At 38.7% G+C, this 25,000-nt stretch overlaps 2 protein-coding genes across 6 annotated transcripts in view; both read right to left on the bottom strand.

Annotated features, from left to right (window-relative positions):
* LOC145651383 (uncharacterized) overlaps nt 1-16,063 on the bottom strand; it is a 20,172-nt gene extending 4,109 nt beyond the window's left edge. Inside the window, exons 1-10 of one of the 3 annotated variants that reach the window (XM_081698161.1) lie at nt 15,923-16,063; nt 14,994-15,338; nt 14,418-14,769; nt 12,929-13,036; nt 12,741-12,830; nt 11,831-11,917; nt 10,539-10,595; nt 8,438-8,515; nt 8,174-8,233; nt 2,902-2,991 (exon numbers count right to left, since the gene is read on the bottom strand). In XM_081698161.1, coding sequence (XP_081554287.1) covers nt 2,902-2,991; nt 8,174-8,233; nt 8,438-8,515; nt 10,539-10,595; nt 11,831-11,917; nt 12,741-12,830; nt 12,929-13,036; nt 14,418-14,730 — 883 coding nt within the window. In that variant the 5' untranslated portion in view covers nt 14,731-14,769; nt 14,994-15,338; nt 15,923-16,063. The remainder of the gene's footprint in view (nt 1-2,901; nt 2,992-8,173; nt 8,234-8,437; nt 8,516-10,538; nt 10,596-11,830; nt 11,918-12,740; nt 12,831-12,928; nt 13,037-14,417; nt 14,770-14,993; nt 15,339-15,922) is intronic. The other 2 variants (XM_081698163.1, XM_081698162.1) reach the window with 2 other exon arrangements.
* Nucleotides 16,064-19,266: 3,203 nt separating this feature from the next.
* Nucleotides 19,267-25,000, bottom strand: part of LOC145651272 (uncharacterized) — a 35,805-nt gene continuing 30,071 nt past the window's right edge. For 2 of the 3 annotated variants that reach the window (XM_081697154.1, XM_081697155.1), the window contains 4 exons: nt 22,829-22,918; nt 21,743-21,856; nt 20,938-21,110; nt 19,268-19,761 (listed from right to left, as the gene is read on the bottom strand). In XM_081697154.1, coding sequence (XP_081553280.1) covers nt 19,738-19,761; nt 20,938-21,110; nt 21,743-21,856; nt 22,829-22,918 — 401 coding nt within the window. In that variant the 3' untranslated portion in view covers nt 19,268-19,737. Of the gene's footprint in view, nt 19,762-20,937; nt 21,111-21,742; nt 21,857-22,828; nt 22,919-25,000 lie in introns of all 3 variants that reach the window. The other variant, XM_081697156.1, reaches the window with a different exon arrangement.

Below are 25,000 nucleotides of genomic sequence, written 5' to 3'. Positions count from 1 at the left end.
GGATAGCATCGGTAAGTGACTGTCACCCGTACTTAGTGTAAATAAGCACAGGCGACGACAGCTGACATTGAGCTTATAGAAGGCGATCATCGGTCACTCATAGTTGCTGTTAGTTGATCAGTGTCAGTGTGGTGTGTCCCTGGTTTAATGGTGGAGCTCCTCACAGTCAGTGTGTTTGGCAGTGCTGGGTGAAGTCGCTGCTTCCTGGGTCCTTTATACAAGTTAGCAGACTGTCTCTGCTTTACTGGGGTGTGAACAGCTGAATCTCTAATTATGTAATTGGATGTAATACTTTACCTACTATTGGCCAACTAGTACTGTCTATTATGAATTTGTTATTGTCATTTTCTACATGTGTTCCTTCATATTTTAAATATGCTATCATTCAGCCTTTAATGGAAAAAGCCTAATTTAGACCCTGCTGTGCTTAAGAACTATAGGCCCATATCTAAACTTCTGTTTTTATCAAGAATATTTGAGAAAATTGTGGCCAAATAACTCTGCAGCTTTGGAGAGACACATTGTTATGACAAGTTTCTGGATTTCAGAGAGGACCCTCCACTGAGACTGCATTTTTTATGTCTTCTGATGTGGGTGATTGTACTGCACTGATGATACTCAACCTCAACTCTGCATTTGACACAGTTGACCGTTATATTTTAATTAAGAGGTTACAGGACTGGGTGGGTATATCAGGTGTAGCCTTAGACTGGATTATATCTCATCTCACTGAGAGAAGTTTTACTACATCTATTGTTGACTTTAAGCCTGTGTCCTCCCCGACTATCCTGTGGTGTGCCGTAGCATTTTGTTTGGGGCCCATGCTATTTTCTTTATATTTACTGCCTCTGGGACAGATCATGGAAAAGTTTAATATTGCATATCACATATTTACTGATAATATCCAACTTCATTGTACATTCAAACCTAATGAGGTTCACAGGGTAGCTGAGCTTTTAGATTGCCTGGATGCAGTTGGACTGGACTACGTATATCTTCATGCATCTTTATGCTGAAAAGACTGAGGTTTTGATTGTTGCTCCTGATGAGGTCAGCCCCTTGACTAAGCAAAGCTTTGGACATTTTTCCTCTGCTGCACACCTTAGCATACATAATTTAGGTGTTGAGATGCTAATACATGTTTTTATTTCATCGCTCACTGACTACTGTAATGTTCTCTTAACTTAGATCTGCTCTAAATCATCTCCAGCTATTACTCAGTGGGTCAATAAAACAATCCCACATATTCCCCTCACAGAAATCTCTCCACTGGCTTTCTGTTTTCCAATTTAAGATTCTAACTATTGCATATAGAGTGTTGCATGGTCAGGCCCCTGCCTGTGTGTCTGAACTACTCTTTCTTCACATACCAGCTCACGCTCTCAGATCAGGTGAGTTAGGTCTTTTATATGTTCCACGGATCAGATCAGGTGAGTTAGGTCTTTTATATGTTCCACGGATCAGATCAGATGAGCTATGTCTTTTAAGTGTTCCACAGATCAGGTCAGGTGAGCTAAGCCTTTTATATGTTCCACAGACACATCTAAAGGCTCATGGAGACTCACCATTTGCGGTGGTAGCACCCACACTGCGTGGTATTGTGTTTTACTGTTGTATTGTGGTTTTATGTTGTGTCTTATCTTGTCCTACTTGTGGTTTTACTACCCTGTAATCTGAATTTGCAAAGCACTTTGTGACTCTTGTCTACGATAAGTGCTATATAAATAAACATTACTTACTTACTTACATACCATAACCTCTGCTTTCTCTGTTTGCCTTCTGTTTGTGCTGATCTCAGACCAGCTTGAATTATTTTTATTTGTGCCAGGCAGTCTATCACAGTGGTTGAGGCATCTTTTGTGTTTTGAATTTGATTTTTTGTTCTCCTTTTTGTCTCGCTAGTCCTTTAATGGACTAATGGTACTTCCATCTGCATCTATGCATTATCTAGTACTCTTGAGTTGTCAGTATTGCATGTTTATTGGAACCTTGCACATTTTAAACTTCTTAAACAGGTTTATGTTTTAAACATCCATGTGATGTTTACTGTGTTGAGGTACACAATGAGATCTTCGGAGGGTAGGGCTAAAGCCCAAGTCCCTTCCCTTCAGTGGACCCGCCAGCAAGACTGGAGGGGTCTGCCCAAAGCCTCTGAGGCACACTGCCTCTGGGGCACTCCAAGAGTGATAGAGGAGAGGAGGACCGTTCGGGGGAGGAGCACGCCTGGAACCAGGGCGGACGTGCACCCCCGCGTGTCCGTTGAGGCCGAGGACACGTCACAGCGCCTTATGTCTGTGTGGAATGGCGCTAGTGTTTGTGTATGTGTGCGCCTTGTGTATGTGTTTAGGCGCGTCACGACGTGGGGAAGCGTCGGGAGCCGAGCCCCTAGGGAGGGGTCGTTGTCGAGGACTGCTACACTTTACGTGGAGTGTTAAGGACTGCCCTGAAAGAGACAGTGAGTCTGCCTTTCTCCCCTGTGCACAGAAGTCTCCCTGGGTGGTAGTTCCTGGCCCGCCTTGTGTTGGGTGGGCACTGGGCATTGTCGTGCAGTGTCTGTCTGTGTGTGCATGGTGGGCCGGGATGTGCTGCCCAGGTATAGGACGCTTCAGGAGCCACACCCTTTGGGAAGGGGTACTGTCACGGAAGGCTCCTCCACCCTTGAGTCACGTGGTATGGCCCGCTGTGTGCAGGGGGACTCACACATGTCAGGGATTAATGTTAAATGTTAGTCTGTCTACTTAAACCCCTGCCAGTATATGATCCCCATTGGTCATTGTTGCCCTGTAATGTTGAAACGTCTGTGTAGCTGTTATGCCTGTTTGTATCATCTTCCACACTATGAAAAATGTTTAAAATATTAAAATTCCTTCTAGCAAACAAAGTACTGATAAACACTGTTACCTTTTTCATCTCCTCTCCAGTTGACAATGAAGAAAACTGAAATTAAACTGATGCCAAACAGAAATCCTCTTGATATTCTAAACAGGAAATCTGCAAATGAAAAAAATATGAACATATAAACTCAGTTGTAAACCACAGACAACTGTGTCATGGTAATGAACAGTGAGCATGGGTTAGTGGCCCTTGTAAAACCCCCTCTTGTTGCAGTGTTTAACTGACCAGAGAGGCACAGCAGTTCTTGACTGAGTCTACAATATACTCTGCTAGGGACACACAGTGAAAACACTGCGTTGCTGTGCTAACTTTAATAAGCTTTAAGTATCCCTCCCACTTAGGTGAATTAGATGGATCAAACATTACTGATAATATTGCTCCCAGAACACTCCTGCAGCACCCAAACCCCAGCCATGATCACATACTCCACCTCTCAAGCTTCCTAATTCTCACCTCTTCCATGTGTCTCTTCCAGCCAGCTCATGTATATATTGCTTTCTCACACATGCCTTGCAAAGTCTTATCAGTGCTCCTATATTTTAAAGCTTTTCTATTCCTGTTGTCCTGTCTGTTTGTATCATGTATGTCCCCATGTATGTTATATCTTATATTATGATTTTATATATTATGATTTTCTGCTAGACACTTTTGCTGATTGGATATTGTATTTTTATCTCTACCTGCTTTTTGGATTTATGACTCATGATTCTAAATAATAAATAAATGGCCTCATCATTTTACTCCTGCATACAACTCTCTTCCAATATGTTCGTCTGAAAAAATGCGCTTGTTTTTGAACCTCATCAAATAAATCAGTCCACTTATATAGCACATTGTAATTACTTTAAATTTCAGCTTTACATAGGCAGAGGTGGGTAGTAATGTGCTACATTTACTCCGTGACATTTATTTAAGTAACTTTTTTGAAGAAATTGTACTTTTAAGAGTTGTTTTAAAAGAAGCCACATTATACTCTTATATTTGCAAAGTCTAAAAATTTACTCCATTATATTTGTCAGTATTCCTTCCATTACATTTTAAAATAATTTTTATATTTTGTATGTTTTCACCACAACTGAGTTAAATCCTTAAAGATGATCGCTGAGTTAAATCTCTAAAAATGATCACTGAGTTAAATCCCTCAAGATGATCGCTGAGTGTTGCCATTTTGCTTCAGTAAGTTAGACATTTGGACAGTTGACCGACATAATGAACAAGGAACAGACACAAAGTGGATACTCTTGAGGTGTTCAAAGCCACAGAAATCCATGTTGAAACGCAGGCAGATTGTACTCCATCAGATTTGACATTGGTCACCCAGGGCAAAAGAGTACTGTACAATATTAGGAACAGTGAGTTGTCCCCCTTCCTTATTAGACTTAGAGAACCATTGAAATGAATACATGTGGATTTTGCAGGGCCAACTGACAGCCACATGTTCAATGTCATGGTCACTGCCCATGCAAAGTGGCCAGAGGTGCAAATTACAAACAAACCCAGACAGGACCAGTCGAGGGCTACAAATTCTATTCAGCCACTATGGAATACCTGAAGTTTGTGTCATTGACACTGGACCTCAATTCACTGCACATTAAAACATTACATATTTTATAGCTGACTATGTTAAACATGTTCAGCCCCATATCACCCAGCCACCAATGGGCAGGTTTGCACAAACTCTCAAGCATGCTCTTAAATCCTCAAAGGGCTTGACCCCTGTCCAGAAACAGCCCAGACCTGTCCCGCAACAGTCTAGACCTGTTCAGCAACAGTCAGAAACATTTTTGCTGACATTTTGCAATACTCTGCAGCTTGAGGGAGTGAGAAAGAATGCTTTTTTTCTGGGCTGTCAGTTACACACTCAGACCCAATGTGATATTGGCTATGAGACACACATTGGACTCCCAGATTCTCCTCCTGGCCTGCATAATTGAAACAGCAACAGTTTACAGTTGGAGATGCAGTGCTGCTCCATGATGACAGAGAGGATAAGAGATGGACACCAGGAGTGGGGACCAATCAATGTGCGCCTGTTTCTTACACTGTGGTTTTTGGTGCTACAGAGGTATGGCAACGTCATGCCGATCAGTTTAAACCCCATCAGAACTAACCACACCTCATAATTTGCATGCACTTTTTAATAGCTCTGCATAAAAGTATGAATACAAACAGCAGATTTCTTTTCTGGTTGTTATAAAACCACAATATTTCTATAGTGCTGGTGTCATGAGTAGTTCTAGAGATAGTACAGACACATAAGTTGCTACTGTAATGTGGGAGTCGAGGTAGGATGCACAAACTAGCTGTGTCACACACACAGACGTTTATTTCATACACTTAACAAAACAAGCACAATGAAGACTGCTAAAAACGACCTCTGAAGCACAATGAAGCACAATGAAGCACAATGAAGCACAATGAAGCACTCTGCTTATGTGGGCTCAAACACCAACCAACACCAACGACTAAACAGGACTTTATATACATGCACAGTAACAACGTAAAACAAAGAACAGGTGTGATACACGGAAAGGGCGTGGCCATGCAAATGAACACACACACACACACAGGAAGATGTCTGGGACGAGGAGGCCGTGCCGTGACAGCAACCTTACTAGGCCAACATGATCATAATTAGTTTTTTAACATTTGTTTGCACTGTTCAGAAGGTGAATGTGTGTGATTTGAATTAATCTCTATGAAGTTTATGCTACACTCACCTACGCATGTGGAAACAAAAAACAGCGTAAAAAATGGAGCAGGACAAATGAGGCCATGTTTTAACGGCTCTGAATCACACATATTTAGGACTGAAACATGTATTAAAATGGAATGGCACCTGTTCTATGAGAAGGGCATTAGAATAAGCACATAGAAATTTGGAGTAATCAGAAGACATGAGGTCAGGTCCACTGTTACACTCCCGACAATCATACACCTGTATCACTGTTACACTTCCTACAATCATACCCCTGTATCACTGTTACACTCCCTACAGTCACACCCCTGTATCACTGTTACACTCCCTACAATCACAACCCTGTATCACTGTTACACGCCGTACAGTTATAAAGTAAGATCTCACCATCCATCTAGCAAATCAGACCACAACAACATTTTTCTCAAAGGCCAAAGCGAGCTATCAGTCACCACACTTCAGGATACACTTTGATGTTCTGGCTGGGACATGTTCCAGCACTGATGGTTGTGATACATTTATTTATGTGGTGCACTGGTGGATGACACTGTGCCACTAATTATCATCTAAACCGTCCCAAATCCCATATGATGAAAAGACTGTTCATGATGCTATTAAGAATTAATACAAAAGAGCATCATTACACAGAGAAGGGTGTGGGGTCTACCACACCAGGCAGGCTGTGCAAAGATGCCCTGATACAGGTGCTGGAGATACAGACTGGAAAATGGTGGTGGTGAACAAACAGCAGAAGAGGGCCGTAGTGATACATGTGGCAATCTGGAGTGAAAGCAACATCAGGAAAAAGGAACATGAGAAGCTCGAGAAATACCAAGGGATGAAGGAAGAGCTAGAAGAGATGTGGAAGGTGAATGGAACAAAAGAGCATCATTACACAGAGAAGAGTGGTGAGGGAGGCTAAGAAAGCTTCAGGGACAAGCTGGCATCTCTATTCCAGCTGAGTGATTCCAGGTGCATATGACAGACTGAAAATGACAATATGCTACAAACAAAAACCCTTAAGATGAGTGTTGACACTTTATTGGCCTCATACAAACAGATTTATTTTTAAGATATTATGCTGAGTAAAAAACAAACAAAACAAACAAATGAAAACCAACAAAAAAATGTAATTTATGTTAAACCTGTATATAGGGTAGATTTAATTAATTTATGAAGTGTTGTCAGTGACTGTAGCATTAAGATTTAATTACAGTAAGTATGGATTCACATAGGTCAATTTTAAAATACCATTTTGTTGTTCTCTCTCTCTCTCTGTCTCTCTCTCTCTCTCTCTTTCTCTCTAGAAGGATGTTTCATGCCATGTGATATGTGATAAATCAAAACAGGAAGGGGAAAGTGACCACTATACAGAGGTGGTCTGAAGAACAGACCTGCACAAGACATCAGCCCCCTTGAGTCTGTATCAGCAGATTAAACTAGAGAATCAAAGTCAAGCATGGAGTTGGACTACAACAATAAAAGTCTCAGTAAGAGCCATGATTGGCTCTTCAAGGACTGTTAACTGTCTCACATGTGGTAAGATGTTTTCATTCCTGAGGGGAGAGATAGCATACTCAGAGAAAGACATGAATAGCGTCACGATCAGTCCCTCCCGGGTTCTGTGTTCCGTGTTTTTCCCTGTCTTGTGTTTCTTAGTTCCGTGCCATAGTTTCGTTTTCTCTGCCCCTCGTTTGATTTTCCACACCTGTCCCTCATTAAGTTCATGTATTTAAACCATGTCCTGTTCCCTGTGTTTTTGGCTGTTCATTGAATTTGTTTCGCTGTTGTTGTTTCTTGAATCTATGTTCCAAATCCTTCATTTTTGTTAGTCTGTCTTGTTTAGCCCCAAGTGTTTTCCTAGCCATTTGCCTTCGTGTGTTTTTGTTTGTTAGTCATGTATCCACATACTCTCCGTGTTGGCTCCATAACCCTGGACTGCCTTAACGACTCTGATTTTGGATTTTCCCTGAATAAATCTCGCTCTGCTCCGCACATACGTCTGCCTCCTTACCGCTCAACGTTACAAATAGAAACCTTAGGTGATGTTTGTCTTGTCTGAATTCATTTTAAATAACTTTTTAATTGTTATTAATTGTATTTTTGTGGGGATTTTTTGGTATTATTCAAACCATTTTTGAAGATTGATAAAATGTATTTTGTTGGATAAGTTCCTAACAAACCTAACAAAATCAATTAGTGTATGTACTGATTTAATTTTTTCCCTCTAGTTCTTATGTAGTGGCACATTACCTGTTACCTGTTGTCAAGTCTAACATTCTCTCTCAACTTCTCTAACTGTCAACTTCTCTATCTGTCATTTTGACACTGAACGTTTTATTAAAATGTACATTGTGTACACAATGTCAAAGTTACTGCATGGTAAAAAAAACCTGTTTTCACTGGACTCTAATCTTGAGAAAGTAACGTTTATGTGAAGATAGTTCAGCACATTAACAGATCTATATAAGTGTTGTGAGTGAAAGATGACTAGGAATTTATTCAAAAGTACCTTCATAAAGAAAAAGTGTAGATGAGCTAACAAAAGTAAAGAATTTACAGCATTCCATTTTTACTTACAAAGACAATACCATAGGCCATCAGGCAATTTGTCTTCCAGACAGAAAGCCAAGAAAAAACCTGAAATAAAGAGAATGAGATTTACATCAACATTTCCTGGTTTTTCAACGCTGGCCTGTGACCCCGACTACGATTACGACCCCGAATACGATTATGGCATATGCCATGGAAAGGAATGTGACCACAGTAAAAAACATGACTGGCTACATAAGCAAGGCCCATGCTCACATACTTCATAATAACTTAGAACAATGAAACACCTACTTATGATGATCAACAGTGCTATAGCCCCAACAACAGCCAGCATGATTTTGTATTCCGTACCCCAGACACGCCACATCACTAGAGGAGAAAGAGGGAAAAATCATGAATGAAAGTCATTCTGCACAGGTCTGGTAAGCTTACTTTACTTTATTCCATTACATATTAGTGACTACCTGCTAGATCTGTAATTGAATACTTAAGACAAAGTATTTACTATAATAAAATAATGGAATCTGATGACTTTTAGAAATGCCATCAAGATAACATCTAGCATGCTAACTGTTGGCCGTTATCTCCAATTGATTTATAATGCAGTTGTCATGACCTTTGTTTGACAAAATTGACTGTCCATTAGTAAATGCTTGTTAAAGATTTTTTGCGTGAAAGTCAGCTAGTATAGTAGAGATGAATGGATGCATTTTGGCCACACTGAATACTGTTCTGTTCAGATGAGACTTTTCTGTTTTCTGCCATTATCTGGTTATAATTGTAATGCTAATTTTTCACTTGCACAAATTAATTTCTAAAATTGGACCTCACATTTTCAGCTTTAGGGCCATATTATTTCTTTATGCAGTGCTGCAGGTGAAATGGTACCTCATTAGGAAGAGAGCTGAGATTGGTCTGAAAATTTTGATATGTAATATATATGTATCATGCTATAAGTAAGAACCTTTAACGTGAAATTAACAAAATATGCAAAACAGAGAAAATGCCTATACTTCAGAGGGATAACGTCAACATGACGCTAAGAGCCTTCATAGAAAACTCAGTGGAGCCGTGGAAAACAACCCTAGAGGCCAATTTCCGACCAATAGTATGAGTCACCATCAAGCATGGGATTTACCAAGGAGATGCCCTGTCTCCGTTGCTGTTCTGCATGTGGCTGAACCCACTCAAGTGAAATCATCACCAAGAGTGTCTATGGATACCAGCTACGGAATCGATCAACGATCAGCCACCTCCTCTACATGTATGTCATCAAGCAGTATGTCAGAAGTGAATGAGACATCGGAAGGTAGCTAGAACTGAGGGGATCACACTACCAGGGGGTAATATAACAGATGTATAACAGCTGGGATAATAAACTGGCCTAATGAGAAAACAGAAGCCACTGACATCAAGACAAGGGAACTCCTCACAATGCATGGAGGGTTTCATCCCAAATCCAGCACACTGAGACTGTAGACTAAGCAGGAGGCGGAAGTGATAGTGGAAGTGGCTGATATGGAAGAATCCTACCAATGGCTGGAAAAGGCTGGATTGAAAGGCAGCACAGAGGCACTAGTCATGGCAGCACAGGAACAAGCTCTGAATACGAGATCAATAGAGGCTGGGGTCTACCACACCAGGCAGGCTGTGCAAAGATGCCCTGATACAGGTGCTGGAGATACAGACTGGAAAATGGTAACAGCTAACCAACTAGACATAGTAGTGGTGAACAAACAGCAGAAGAGGGCCGTAGTGATACATGTGGCAATCTGGAGTGATAGCAACATCAGGAAAAAGGAACATGAGAAGCTCAAGAAATACCAAGGGATGAAGGAAGAGCTAGAAGAGATGTGGAAGGTGAATGGAACTGTGATTCCCATGGTAATCAGAGCACTAGTGGCTGTGACCCCCAAACTGGGAGAATGACTCCAGCAGATCCCAGGAACAACATCAGACTTGGTCCAGGAGAGTGCAGTCCTGGGAACAGCTAAGATAATATGCAGGACCCTCAAGCTCCCAGACCTCTGGCAGAGCGTGAAGGAAAAAGACCACCTGGAGGGCAAGTGGGGAATTATATATATATATATATATAGTTTCCAGAGAAACGGAACCCTTCGGACAGAGGTCCATCAACAATTGCGTGAGTGTTTGAAACCTTCTGTTTCTCTGGAACCTCTGTTGTGTACTTTACTATAATTTTGAATATCTCTCTCTCTCTCTCTCTCTCTCTCTCTCTCTATATATATATATATATATATATATATATATATATATATATATATATATATATATATATATATATATATACATTCGTAGACACACATATACAATTATACAAATATAAATATACAATTAAATGGCCATAAATGTAATAATTATGTAAACTTACCTGAATAAACAACAGCCAACATCACAATACCTTCTAATGAACTTAATAGTTTCATTCCTGAAAGAAAAAAGAAAATTCTCATATAAATGACTGATTATATCAAATTGAGGTCAGGACACCCGTTTTACAGACATCCTGGTATCCTGCTGTAGGATCTGGGTTCAAGAGCACTTTCAGTGACTGCAGGTCATTTAGGCTCTGAGACAACAGAGCTGTCCCACACCATTATACTCACTCTGTCACACTTCACACCATTATACACACCATTATACACAGTATCTTATTATTGAGCCATGTTGATGTCAAGAACACACTGAGGACTAGTCTTTACCTGTAATCATGGCATTGAAGGAAATCCAGTCATTTTTAGAAATATATATAAATATATATAATTAAAAAACTTTTTCCTTTGTGTAAAGTATATTTATTCTATCTCATCAAAGGGAAATTTAGAGATCTGGTACATGTAAACAAATATTTTGGACTGCTATTCACAAAACTGTCATTGCGCCTGATGTACTGTTTGAGTATCAAAGTTATCCCATAGCACATTTAGCTTCTCACATGTAAACATAAGTTATTGTCTGTAAGTTAATACTGACATGTACAGTCAACTAAAATGCAGTTTAACGGTGTGTTCTTTGGTGGAATCAGAAGGAAGTGTCACAATTATGTTGCACGAAAATCAAATATTTATCTAGATAAATCCTAATATTCAAATACTACCTAAGTAAATGCCAATGAATGAATGAAAACTTGATGTCAGGTATCTTTATCTACATACGTATCTACATAAGTTAGTCATGGCCCTCAGTGTGTGTCTTCCTACTAAGATGAAGTGGTACATGTCTCAGGAAATGCACGCATTCACCATTCCACTATTAAGCATTCAGTACGCACTCTTGATTTTATAATTACACTGTGACAAAGATAACAACCCTACTTGGCTCTTGACCTCAGTTCCTACAGGTGGCAAACACATGCCTCAGTCACAAGACCAAAGAGCTAGCACTCTCGCACAACAATCAAAGCACCCCTTTTAATCTCAAGGAGTGTGATGGTCTCATCACACCACCTTCTCCTTCAATGAGTGTGATGGTCTCATCACACCACCTTCTCCTTCAGTGCCATATCACTTCTGGCACCATTTGTGATGAGTGCAGTAACCACACCCAGGTCTCAAACCTTGGTACTACAGGGATAGTCGCTGCCCTCAGCCTTTGTCCCATTAATATTAAGTTATTAATCTGACAAACACTTAATTCAAGACAATATTTCTTGGTAAAACATACCTTTAGAAGTGAATGGAGAATAATACAGCAGTCGAAGAATCCTCGTGAGATTAATAGCTGAACAGACAGCTACCTCACTGAAAAATCCTGAAGCAAAATAAAAATAATTTTAATAAGTATTCTTCATATCCCAAATCAATATAAAATACAAACATTTACAATATGCTTTGAAAGCACTGGGATAGTTTAATTGTTCATACAGTATGTTTCTTCGCTCCAAAACTTTATTAAAAGACACAGTGACTGCGGTGCTTGAGCTGGTGGCTGTAATTTAATTGTCTTTGTTAGTATTTTTAAGGTCTGTTCACATGTTCTAATGTGCTGTCCCAGCGGATACAGTGGAGAATTTGTAGAATGAACCTTAAGACACTGCCATTGCATAATACAAAAGGTCATACAGTTATGGGAACTGTGTACTATTAACAGAGGAAGACTGTTGTAAAAATAGAATCTAACTATTTTGAGAAACTTTTTAGCCACTCATATACTATTGGTTGGTTGTGAAACTGTGCCCTATTCGATTTTTTAGTCTCTGGGACATTTTCGTAATCCATAAATAAAAAAGACCATGTTTGAGAATTTAGAGAATTCAAGCTGACATTCAATCTCAGGTGACCAAGGATCTGAGGGTGTAACAGACATGTCTAAAATCCCTTTGGACAATCTGCATGATGCATTTTGTGCTTGTTCTGGGGGAAAATGCTTGTTGATTGCATTTTATCCAGACAACCATTTCCTATACTGTTTCTAAGTTTATGTTTGAGAGGCCAATCCATTACTAAACTAGCATATATTATAGTTTTCTCAACTGTTAATGTCATTTGTGTGCCTTTGAAATTTTAACAGAGACTAGAATCAGTGTTTCCAAACACTACACAATGAAACTTCAAAAAGTCAGTTAAATACTTACCCTCAAGTTGTCCCCACAGGATGAAGGCAAGAAACATAACAATGTTTGGACAAAAGACGAGGACATGCTGTATTTTTATCATGTGGTTATCTGAAGAGATTAAGAAGAACTGTATTTAAGTTCCCTGCAGTATAAGAAAACTTCATTACCAAAAACATCAACAGTATTTAGATGAAGATCTCACGTACCGTCCAGTTTTAGACACGTCCATGGTATGCAGACAAGCAGAAGGGAAAGTCCACATAAACAAACAAAAGCACAGAGAAACAACTCCAGTTTGTGGATGGCAGAGAAACCTGTGGCAAAGACACATAATTACTTGTATTTAACTGTATGTGAAATGTATTTGTTCAGTGTACAAAGTCTAATTCACTGTAGGTCCCTGTAAAAAGAGCATGTAATAATATAATAAAGTATACAAGAAAATAAAAATATAAAACAACATTTAAAGGAATTTGATAAAATGGCAATAATTTAACAGTATATAAAATTAATAAAACAAGACAAACCAACAATGTAGGTCTCAGTGAGTTGTCCATTAAAAATAATAAAATAATAAATAGATTAAAAGATCAAAGATGCACTTTTGCATCCAGCTAAATGTCATTCCAACTTAAAAGGGAATATATTCTTATCAAATTCTGTTGATCTTTTGATCTATGAGGAGCACATGGCACAAGGCAGGAATCCGCTCTTGATAGTGTACACACACACACACACACACACACACACACACACAAAGAGCAACAGTCCATTACAAGGTACATGCAGATGAACACACTCCTCACACAAGGCCAATTTAGAGATACCAATCAAGCTCACATGCACATTTTTGGAATGTGGAAGGAAACTCCACATAGACACAGAGAGAACACGTAAATTCCACACAGACACAGGGAGAACACATAAAATGAACACAGACACGGGGAGAACACGTGAACTCCACACAGACACAGCGAGAACACAAAAACTCCACACAGACAAAGGCCTGACAATAGTCCCAAGAATCCTGAAAGTACACATGGTCTCTTGCAGTTTTTTTTAGGAAAAGTGAACATGCCAGATTGTTATTTATTGATTTCTCCTCAGTTTCCAATACTGTCTAACCACACGTGTTAGTTAGGAAAATAACATTTTTGATTGTCATAACTAAATGGATAATTCCCTCAAACAATTACATTAATATTTATTTGTTTTGCTCATATTAATTTAATGGTGCCATTAATTTTGCACTTTAGGTATTTGAGCACATTCGCTGTTTATAGTTCCTTTTTAAAAATGGAAAATTGACTAAATAATTATGTCTTTTGACACCTGGTCACAACTTTTGGTGTTTTTAAACAGAGTATTTAAAAGAAGCCATTATGGTTTGCTTAATTCATTTTTCTCAGTGTATCTTTCTGTAAACGTGGGTTTGACATCTAAAGCTATCAACAAAGTTCATCATGGCCTGAGTTTTCATCACTTAGAATGTTGACAAGTATACCTTGCATATTACTAGATTACCAAATTTGAAAGGACATAATGGAAACATGTTTCTTTATAAAAAATCTAATATCATATTTTCAGAAACTTCTTGCCATTAGTTATTTAGTTCTGTTCATCTTTATTTAGACAAATGTGGAATGTCAGGCCCCATTCCTGTACATCCCTGCTACCATGGAGATGTTAACTTACCCAACTGCAGTACTTCCACAGATGTGTTAGCTGAGAACGCCTCATGGAGAACTTCACATATATACAGGCCTTTGTCTTCAGTTTGGATGTTCTTCAGTCTAAGTGAGAAGTTTCCTCTGTGGATTTCCTCAGAGCTGAAAAGCTCAACTCTGTCTATATATCTCTCATTAGTTGACTCTGGTTGAATTTCACCCTCTACAAAGAGCAATACTACAATATCTTGATCCATTTTTTTCCATGAGACCTGTTCAAGCTCCTCTGGGGGGATGTGGGAGTGTACAGAGCAGTTCAGAGTGGTGTCCCCCCCCCACATATGGAGACACAGCCTGTCCTCCAGACAAAGTTAAATACTCTGAAAAAATATATAAAACATTTGATATATTTCAGTTCAGCATTTCATTTTAAAACCTCAGGTCAGATAGTAAAATTTTATAATACATTCAGCAAAGTCTAAGAAACATCATGTGATTTAAATAAACAAGTGAAATAATGTCTAGAGCAGAGTTAAATCAAAATTATTTTCCCACAGAATACTCAATCTGTATGACAAAACAGTGTTAATAATAATTCACCCACCACTCATCTTTACTTCAATCAAAGTTTCATTAGATTCCTGGTTTCTGTAAACAACACACTTGTAAACTCCTGTATCCATAATGGTCACATCTGTTAGTAAGAGTGAGAAGTTTCCATGGGCGATGTCCTCAGTAAAGAAATGTGCCCTATCATGGTAAGCCTGGTCCTGAGACTCTGATCGACTCTCTCCATCTTGGAACAAATGCACTAAAGTTTCAGGGTCTGTTCTTCTCCACTCCACTTCCAGCTCTTCCACTGGTATGGGATTTTGAACATAACAGGGCAGCATCACAGAGCCTCCAAGCTGGACAGCCACAGGACCAGAGGGGCCCAATACACTGAACCCTAAAATAAATAGAAACATTGGTAAAGGAGTAATAGTTTTAGATTTGCATTTCAAAAAAAGAGATTTGGAGTTCAAAATAAACGATCTTGCTCCACTGGCTGTGTGCACTGTAACTGCACATAAAAACAAGTCGAAACGATTTTTTTTTTTTTTTTGGCTAGACACGCCTAGTCGTTGTTCTTATACAAGATCAGCAAGGCACCTTTAATCCCAGGTTCTCCTAGAATTATAAAAGATAGTAACCTCAATTTGAATAATACCGTACATCTGTTATTGTGTGAAAATATACTGACCTTAAGAATTTTGAGCATCAAAGTGCCGCAATCGACACTTTTTTGGTACGCATATTTAGCGATTAAAATTATTCATTTTTAAATGTATCGCTTTTAAAATATATTTCTTCCAGCGACCAGGTGTTTGTGTGGTTTTATTTCTAATCAAGAGTTTAAACGGGAAAGTAATCAGTATCGTTTACTTCGCTACGTTTAAATTACGCATTGGGCGCCATTTAAATCGACAGAACTTTAACAAACTAACGTAACTATAACAAACTAAAAATAACAATATTTAAATCAAAGCCTACCTTTACAGACGTGAACGGCGTTTGAGAGGAAAAAGTAAAGAATTGTGCCAATCTTCATGTTTGGAAAATGTTTTACCGTAAGATATGAGAACAGTTTTACTTTCACTTCCACATGTATGCGGAACAGTTGATGCCATACAGTTGTCGATTTTAACCAATCATATAACAGCAATTCGTGGCGAATCAACCTTTATTGAGCCAATCATTAACAGAAATTACTTGTTTATCTTTACTAACGTTACATTATTCACATAGTCAATCCAAAATGGTGTTTATGCATTGGACATTTTAAATGTTAGGATGCATGTTAAAATTATTTCAGAAGACACTACGAAGTAGTGGTACTTTAGTGGTACGAAGACACTAAAGACATTAAAGATATGAAGATAAAAGACAGTGAGGTGTTCTTTGGAAATAATGATAGGCTTAGAAATGCATCAAATAAGTCCGTGTGACTGTACAGTTTAGGTTTATAAAGGCATTCCTGTCATGTCACATGAGCAATCGACCCACGCTCCACCCTTCATTAATGTCTGTTGTGCAGGCTGTGGATATGAAGAGTTATGGACAACCACCAAACTGATATGAGGCTGTGGTTGGCTTCTTACTCATCTTTTTCTTATTCAAATGTCAAATTTTATAATTCCGTGTCAGTTAATATAGCTATGAATTTTGACAATTCCTAATTTATGAGAAGACACAAGTACAGTGTCTGATTGCAATTATATATACTTTATGTGCTTTTATCTGCTGACTGTGACTCTTAAATCAGAGTTATCTGACACAGACATGGCAAGAAGTGTAGTACTGTACTACAATCCTGAAAGAAAAGAATATGTATTGTTTGTTGTGACATTTTGAAAATAGATTATGAGCATTTATGCTCACTGGCCAACTGTGAGAGCATGTTATGGAAGCTCTGCACAAATGTTTTCTGTTAAATCTGACAATGTTATAAGAGAACAGACATGGTAGAACAAAAAAGGCCTGTCTCTCCAGGCATTTCTTTACTGTGACATGAGTATGGGCCCAAACATAACTACAGGGTCAGACAGCAATTTGGATCTTGTTGGTGTACCTTTATTTCCTGATTCTCTATTAAATTGGACAAAACATTATGAGAATAAATATAACAAACCAACAGAAACATAAATGATAAGAAATACTACTGTGTGTGAGAACTGAGAGCAAGAGCTGATTGGATTTTATGCTTATTTGTAGTCTCATATTGATCAAAGTCTGTTGAATCTGGCACAAAGGCATCAGTGTGAAGGTTTGCTGATCGGTATGTTGAACACCTTCAGACCAACATAATTAATAAACTGTCTTTCCAGTGGCAAGTGTTTATGAACATTACATTAATGGCATATCTGTTTGTATTGCCAGTGGGTTTCCAGATAAACAGGATGTTTTGAACAGAGGTCCTTCATCAGCTGTGCATGCAAAGTGTTTCTGAATTTCTAGGATGATGAACCAGTTTATATTTTAAAAAGTAGATGTTTGAATCATAACATTCGAGGGGTTCTAAAGTTCCAGCTCTTGAATGTGCATGGAATATAGCACATCCTGGCATGAGGATAACCTTATTGGAGGTTTCAGTGAAACCTAGACTCTCAGTTGTATGTGCAATATAACTCTTCACATTCCACGGCCTGCAAAACTCCCCTTACTCACAGCTATTAAGACTTAAGAACATTTGGACTGAGAATGAAAACTTTGCTTATGTTTTACCTGTTCAGAGAGTCGATGCACTGACCTATAAACAATCTGCTGTTAAGACTGCAGACTAAGTTAAGACTGCTGTTTGGTGCTGACATATCACTTGCGCTCACCACCTACAGCACAGGCTCACTGACACTCCACACCTGCAGCACAGGCTCACTGACTCTCCCCACCTGCTGCAGAGGCTCACTGACACTCCACACCTACAGCAGAGATCCCCCCATGTCTCCTATCACCAGAGGTGTCAGGCACCTCTCATTTGAGGGGGCACAAACAGACTATAGACAAAATAAAAAACAACACATAAGCAATTTTATAAATATAAAGCTTTACTAAATTATGAACATATATATACATATACAAAAGAACACATACACCCAAGAAGCTGTGTATACATGCGTGTACACAAACAACAGAGATGAAGTGAAAGACGCTAATCCCTGAAGTTTAAAGTCTTGCAATCCTTTTCACTTTCAGTGTTCAGTCAGTAGAAATGACTGATGTGTTCAGTCAGTAGAAATGATAATGTTCATAATTTGCTGTTGCATGATTACTGGTTAAGACATAAACCCCCTTTTTTAACTTTTTAAATGTGTTTAAGAAATGACATCAAAATCAGTTGTGATCTCGCAATGCAATCATATGATACAAATTAATTATATAATTTTAAAAGGGGGGGGGGGAATACCACTGCCAAGACAGAACACCTCCTGCACATGAGAAAGAACAGTCAGACTGCAGCTGGAATCCACCAGTAGCAGAATGTAACATGGACATGCTGTGTGGTCCAGCTGTGGACATGTGGAATATGATCATAGCTAAACTGCATCACACAGTATGTTAGCAGATATGAAAGTACCTAAAACCAGTATAAGAAACCAACAAACTGGTATATGCTGCTGCAGTAGTCATGGTTGAGAACCTTGACTATAAAATACAAACCATGACAAGGAAGACAACTTGGATGGAAGTCAACATCTGACAGAGCTCCAGAAGGGCATAAAGATGAAAGATGGTGTCTGACTATGGAAGATATTAAATGGGTGACCTATAACGGAGGCTCTAAAGTCTGCTAAACTGGTGAACACCACTGGTACCAAGACTGCAGAGATACACAAAAGAAACACCAGCTAAAAAACTAAAAAGTGCACTCTCAGTCAGAATTCAGCATAACTCTGACTGTGGATCCACCCAGAGCTGAAAGAGAACAGTACTGGAAGAACATATGGGAGAATGAATCATAAGATAACACTGGTGCTCAGTGATTAAACAGGGAAAACTTAAATCTGAGCAGGGCAGTGGGGACCCGTGTAAGCATTACTCTACTGTTAAAAAATTCTGTAATTAATAATAAATGCCAAAGCAAACAAACAGACACTTCAGATGTCATTGCTACCCTCATTGGTTTTGTCCACATTTTGTGAGCCTCACTACACACTGGGTCCTCCTAGTACGTAATAAAGCATAAAGCTGACAGGTGATTGGATTTGGATGTTTAGTACTTTCACTCCATTGGTCAGCTGCTCAAACAGCCATTATCTAAGGCCTTCGCATATATATATATATATATATATATATATATATATATATATATATATATATATATATATATATATATATATATATATTTATTTATTTTATTTTATTTATTTATTTTTCAGCTTTTTCTATGTGTTTTGGCTTTTCTCTACTTGCAAAGACTGCATAGCTCCTTCCATGATAAAGATATTCAGAAACTCAGTTTACAGTGTTGTCATGTAGACAGGGAAAATAAATTTTTGGCTTCATAAAGAGTGTGTGCTGTTATCCTTTTTGCAATGGTGGATGTAGCCAAAATAGCACTGGTTTTAACATTGGTAACAGGACTTGTTACAAATTTACACATAAATATACAGTTATTCTGTTCTAGTGTGAGACTGAGGAGAAACTCCACTTCAAGAAGGAAAACCTGTGCATGCAGACTAGGGCTAATGCCTCTTGTGGACTCCAGCGGTGGAAGCAGGCCATCTCATCTTCAAGCTTCTCATAACGTACTTGACCCCTCTCTCCATGGCAACGCAGACATTCATTCCAGGGGAAGGCTTTTCTGCAGGTCATGAATCTGTCATGTGACCACCCTAGAGACAGTATGATTAATATGCTTAATTTATTAATAACATACATTCTTCTTATTTATTTTACATTCATCTTTAGACATTAACAGTTCATCAGTTGACTACAGTGGTCCCAAAATTACAGTGGTAAAATTCTTGTGATGAAACATCCCATTTGTAATATGTTTACGCATTGACATAGTGAGTCAATGAGACCACAGTTACTTGGTGAGAGAGGCAAATAAATCTGATTATCATCTGCAAAGCTCTGGTAAGACATTCCAGAGTCTTGGACTAAATGGAAAAAAGCATTTTAACAGAACAGAACCCTGGGGGACCCCACATCTGCTCAAAATGTGTCCATTTCAACAAAGTAATTCGGGTTTGTTCCTGAGGTTTGTTCCTCATTGACAAGTCTATATAAAAGTACTTTACTTGATGGTGGCAAAGGCAGAACTGAGATAAAGTAATAGAAGCACAAATGTTTTTCTAGTATTTAAATGGATGTCATTAATCACAAAATGTATGCTGAACTAAAATTAGAACTACATGCATTCAGCTGGAGGCAAGACCATCAAATGTCCCTACTCTAAGGATGACTTTGAAGATGATTCTGATACATTTTTATACACAATAATTGTTTTTTATCTGTGGTTAATGTAAACCATGTGACTTCTCTGGCTCCTAATCCAGGGCCCTTTGACTCTCCCATGTTGCACAAACATAAATGTGGTATCAGCAAAGATCAAAGGTTACATCACTTCAGTTTTCCAAATGCAAACATGTAACTCATGCAAACAGTCTGGTTTTACACTTAATGTCATATGGTGTGACACTGGGTCATCTGTGTGAGCAGCACCCTGCCATACACATTCTAGCACTTATCTTCTCTTAAAACTTGCAAATAAACTAGGCTGTGTTTAACAGCGCATTTGGAACCATTGTGATAAATGAGGCCCTACCTCTGCTAAAACTCTTATTTACCCCCTGACTGTGTTTGTTTGTTTTTTTGTTTGTTTTTTGTTTGTGTTTGTTTGTTTTTGTCAGAATTACACTTCTATAGCCGTATATCAGAAACAGTGACTGTGCCTTCCATGATTAATACGCTACAGATGTTTATGTAAGTATGCCTTGCATGATGCACTACATACGTCTGTGTTTACTGTAGTGTGTGAAGAATGTGAGTGTGGGATATCCTACCTCTGCAGGATGCTGTGGTATTGAGTCCTCTACACGGTTCAGTTGTATTGCATCTAGCTCTTCTTCTTCTTCTTCTTCTTCTTCTTCTTCTTCTTCTTCGTCTTCTTCTTCTTCTTCTTCTTCTTCTTCTTCTTCTTCTTCTTCTTCTTCTTCTTCTTCATAATCTTCTTTATCTGTGTTTTAGACAAAATTTGAAGTTGAAGTTATATATCTGCTATAAACCAGTTGTTTTGATGTTCTACAGTAGTTTTAAATAAAATGTAATTCATTCTAGTTGTTAGCAATTTTACATAAATGCAATTTTAAATGAGAAACACATAGTGTTATGTAGTAGTATGGGGCTATGTTAAGATGGCATGTGCAACTGGCTGTTATGATGTTCTGTTGATAAAAGGGCTCGGTAATACACACCAGTCTGAGCTACCACAGTGGGGTCCATTAAGATTCATTAACCAGTTCAAGATGTTTTTACATCAACAAATGCTGGACACCTCTTCAATACTGAATACATGGGTCTGATTAGTGAAATAGCTGAATCAGATTACTGAACAGCTGGACCTGATTACACTGTCAGATTACTGAATGTCTTAGTCTGATTACTGATTACTTGGCCTGATTGTTAAATATTTCTTTATCTGATCAGTGAAACACCTGAGCCTGATTAGTGCAACACTAAGGTGTTACACTAGACACACTAGGAAAGGACTCCTGCAAAACAATCTCATAAACTGGAACAGACCATCTTATGCCCACTAGATCTTCTGTGATTATTTGTTTTGATGTTTCTGTGACTGTCTCCACCTACCTTTTTGTTTTGATAACTCCACTACAAAGATTGCAATAATATAGCCAATGGCAAACACCCATTCAAATGGAAGGAGAACCACTTGGAGATCTTCCATTGTTCGTTTACCATTTCCTAATGATTATAAACAAAAGAGGAAATGGAGTCCCTAATCAGTACTTTTCAATAATGCTAATGAAAAAATGAATTAATTATTCTACTATGATGAAGGTTAATATTGCAGAGTATTGTTAAAAATTTTACCATTGCAATGTGTGTGTTGGAAGTAAAAAGGAACTGTTATGTACACTGGCAGTCAAAAACCCTGTTACATGTGTCACACACTGATGTTGAGTAACCAGTACTGATGGGTTTAAAGAAATGTCCCTTCTGTTTACTTAAAGGATTTAAATTTTAAGAATGAGACAACTGCCTTTGGGAACTTGTATAAAAAGCTGTTCTTGCTTTACTGGCAGCAGAGACAAAATGGCTTCAATATTTAGAATAAACCAGAAAAATTGTGTTTGCAAAGGAAGTTATATTCATTACAAGAAACTGTTACTAGAGCTGCAGCCAGGACAGTGTGAGTGGGATCTTAACAAAGCCCACAGAGAGTGGATCATTAAAAGGAAGATTCCACTGGGTATGTTACTCTGGATGGGTTTAATACTGCTCCTCAGATCCAGGTTTCAATATCTATCACCAAATGAAACCTGAGAGAAGCTGAGGTATCTGTTTATGAGAAGGAAACCAATGCTCAGACACACACAAATGATTTGATCTGGATTTTTCCAGTGAACACACAGACTGGTTCGTCTGGATTTTTGCAGTGAACACACAGAGAGGTGTGTGGACAGTATTAAAGACTGTGTACAATGCAGTTTCTTTAGATCAGTTAGATAAAGTAAAACATGAAAGCTGTTAACAATAAGTGCTCAAGGATAGAAAAGGACCTATCAAATACTGAAAAATACCCTTGGTTGTCCTAGTATTTTTAAGCAATCCAGTTCTTGTACTATGAATTCACACAATCCACAATTTACTTTAGTTAATAAATTATAGTTTGTTGATAGTAGAAACATTTCTGGCAAGGCAATGTTTACTTACGTGCTGACAGGATCAGCTCTGCTGATAGTGTTATGGAGTTTATCAAAAAGAGAACTGCTGTTGCACACATACACAATTTAAATACCAGAGCTGTAATACAAGACCAAAAAAGAGAGGTTCCAAATACAATCCAGAATTCAACATACAATAATTAACTGTCCACAATACAGTTTGAAAAGGCAGTATTCAGAATACAGATACTTTATGCATTTTTAGGAGAATATCTCAGCAATAATAGCAGCAAATGGTCTACTAATGCATTTCCTATATGATAAGCCCAGTCATGGCTATTTATAATATATTTGACAAAAAAATCAGATTTATAATGAAGTATGTAGGCAAAAACCATTTTACTGAGCAGAAACTGGGAGGGAAAATCAAAGCTGACTACTGCTAATCTTTTCATATTGAGTGACTGGCCTTCTTAATAAATTCACCATTCAATGGCTAATAAATTCACCATTAAAAAGCACTAAGTAAGAAAACTTTCATTTTCTAACATTGACCAAAAGTGTGACAATTAATACTGACAGTACAGCACAGCCAATTCACAAATGCTTTTTTAAAATGTATCTGAATGTATTTTGAACAGGTTATTCTTTTTATGCATTTTAAAAGAATATGTTACTAAGTACATTTGGGACAGTGTGTTCTGAATTCAGCCCATGCATGGCTTCGGGTGAAACAGGACAATTCTGGTTATTTAAATGGGGCAGTGTTGGCATTAGATCTGTGAGTGCTCAGAGCATCACTAAAACAGCAGTGAGAAAAGGGCTCACAGACAGAAGTTTCCAGCACACTGTCAGGTGTTTTAGTCTGTTTTATAGAACACCTCTTTTCACTAGTGCAGTACAGTAAAAAGCACAGCTTTATAGTGCAGGCATACTTGGGATGGAAGCATACATATTGAAACACTTAGCAGGGGTCAGGATGGACCGTGGGCCCAGACAGTGATGTTTTGAGACACAGACACACAAACACACACATGTCACACAGAACAGCAGTGCTGCCCTGTAAGTCACACACATCAAACAGAACAGCAGTGTAACACACACACACACACACACACACACACACATCAGACAGAACAGCAGTGCTGCCCTGTAATGCACACACACATCATACAGAACAGCAGTGCTGCCCTGTAACCCACACACACACACTTCAGACAGAACAGCAGTGTAACACACACACACACACACCAGACAGAACAGCAGTCCTGCCCTGTAATTCACACACACATCATTCAGAACAGCAGTGCTGACCTGTAACTCAAACTCATCAGACAGAACATGAGTGTAACACACACACACACACACACATCAAACAGAACAGCCTTATAACTCAGAAACATCAGACAGAACAGCAGTGCTACCCTATAACTCAAACACATCAGAGAGAACAGCAGTGCTACCTTTTAACTCACAGACATAAGACAGAACAGCAGTGTAACACACACACACACACACACACACATCAGATAGAACAGCTGTGTAACACACACGTCACACAGAACAGCAGTGCTGCCCTGTAAGTCACACACATCAAACAGAACAGCAGTGTTGCTCTGTAACTCACACGCACACAAACACACACACACACACACAACGACATCAGACCGGACAGCAGTGCTGACTTGTGTAATTCACACTCATCAGACAGAACAGCAGTGTAACACACACACACATCAGACAAAACAGCAGTGCTGCCCTGTAACTCACACACATCAGACAGAACAGCTGTGCTGCCCTGTAAGTCACACACATCAAACAGAACAGCAGTGTTACACACACACACACACACACACACACATCATACAGAACAGCAGTGCTGCCCTGTAACTCAAACACTTCAGTCAGAACAGCAGTGCGGCCCTGTAACTCACTCACACACACACACACACACACACACACACACACACACAGACACAGAGACTTACACACACACACACACACACACACGTCACACAGAACAGCAGTGCTGCCCTGTAAGTCACACACACATCATACAGAACAGCAGTGCTGCCCTGTAACTCACACACTCACACACACACACACACACACACACACACACACAAACACACATCAGACAGATCAGCAGTGCTGCCCTATAACTCACACACATCAGACAGAACATCAGTGTAACACACACTCATCAGACAGAACAGCAGTG

This window comes from Electrophorus electricus, chromosome 15 (genome assembly GCF_041902795.1).
Source record: "Electrophorus electricus isolate QZ-2024a chromosome 15, ASM4190279v1, whole genome shotgun sequence".
Taxonomy (NCBI): Eukaryota; Metazoa; Chordata; class Actinopteri; order Gymnotiformes; family Gymnotidae; genus Electrophorus; species Electrophorus electricus.
This window is presented reverse-complemented; position numbering and strand designations above follow the sequence as displayed.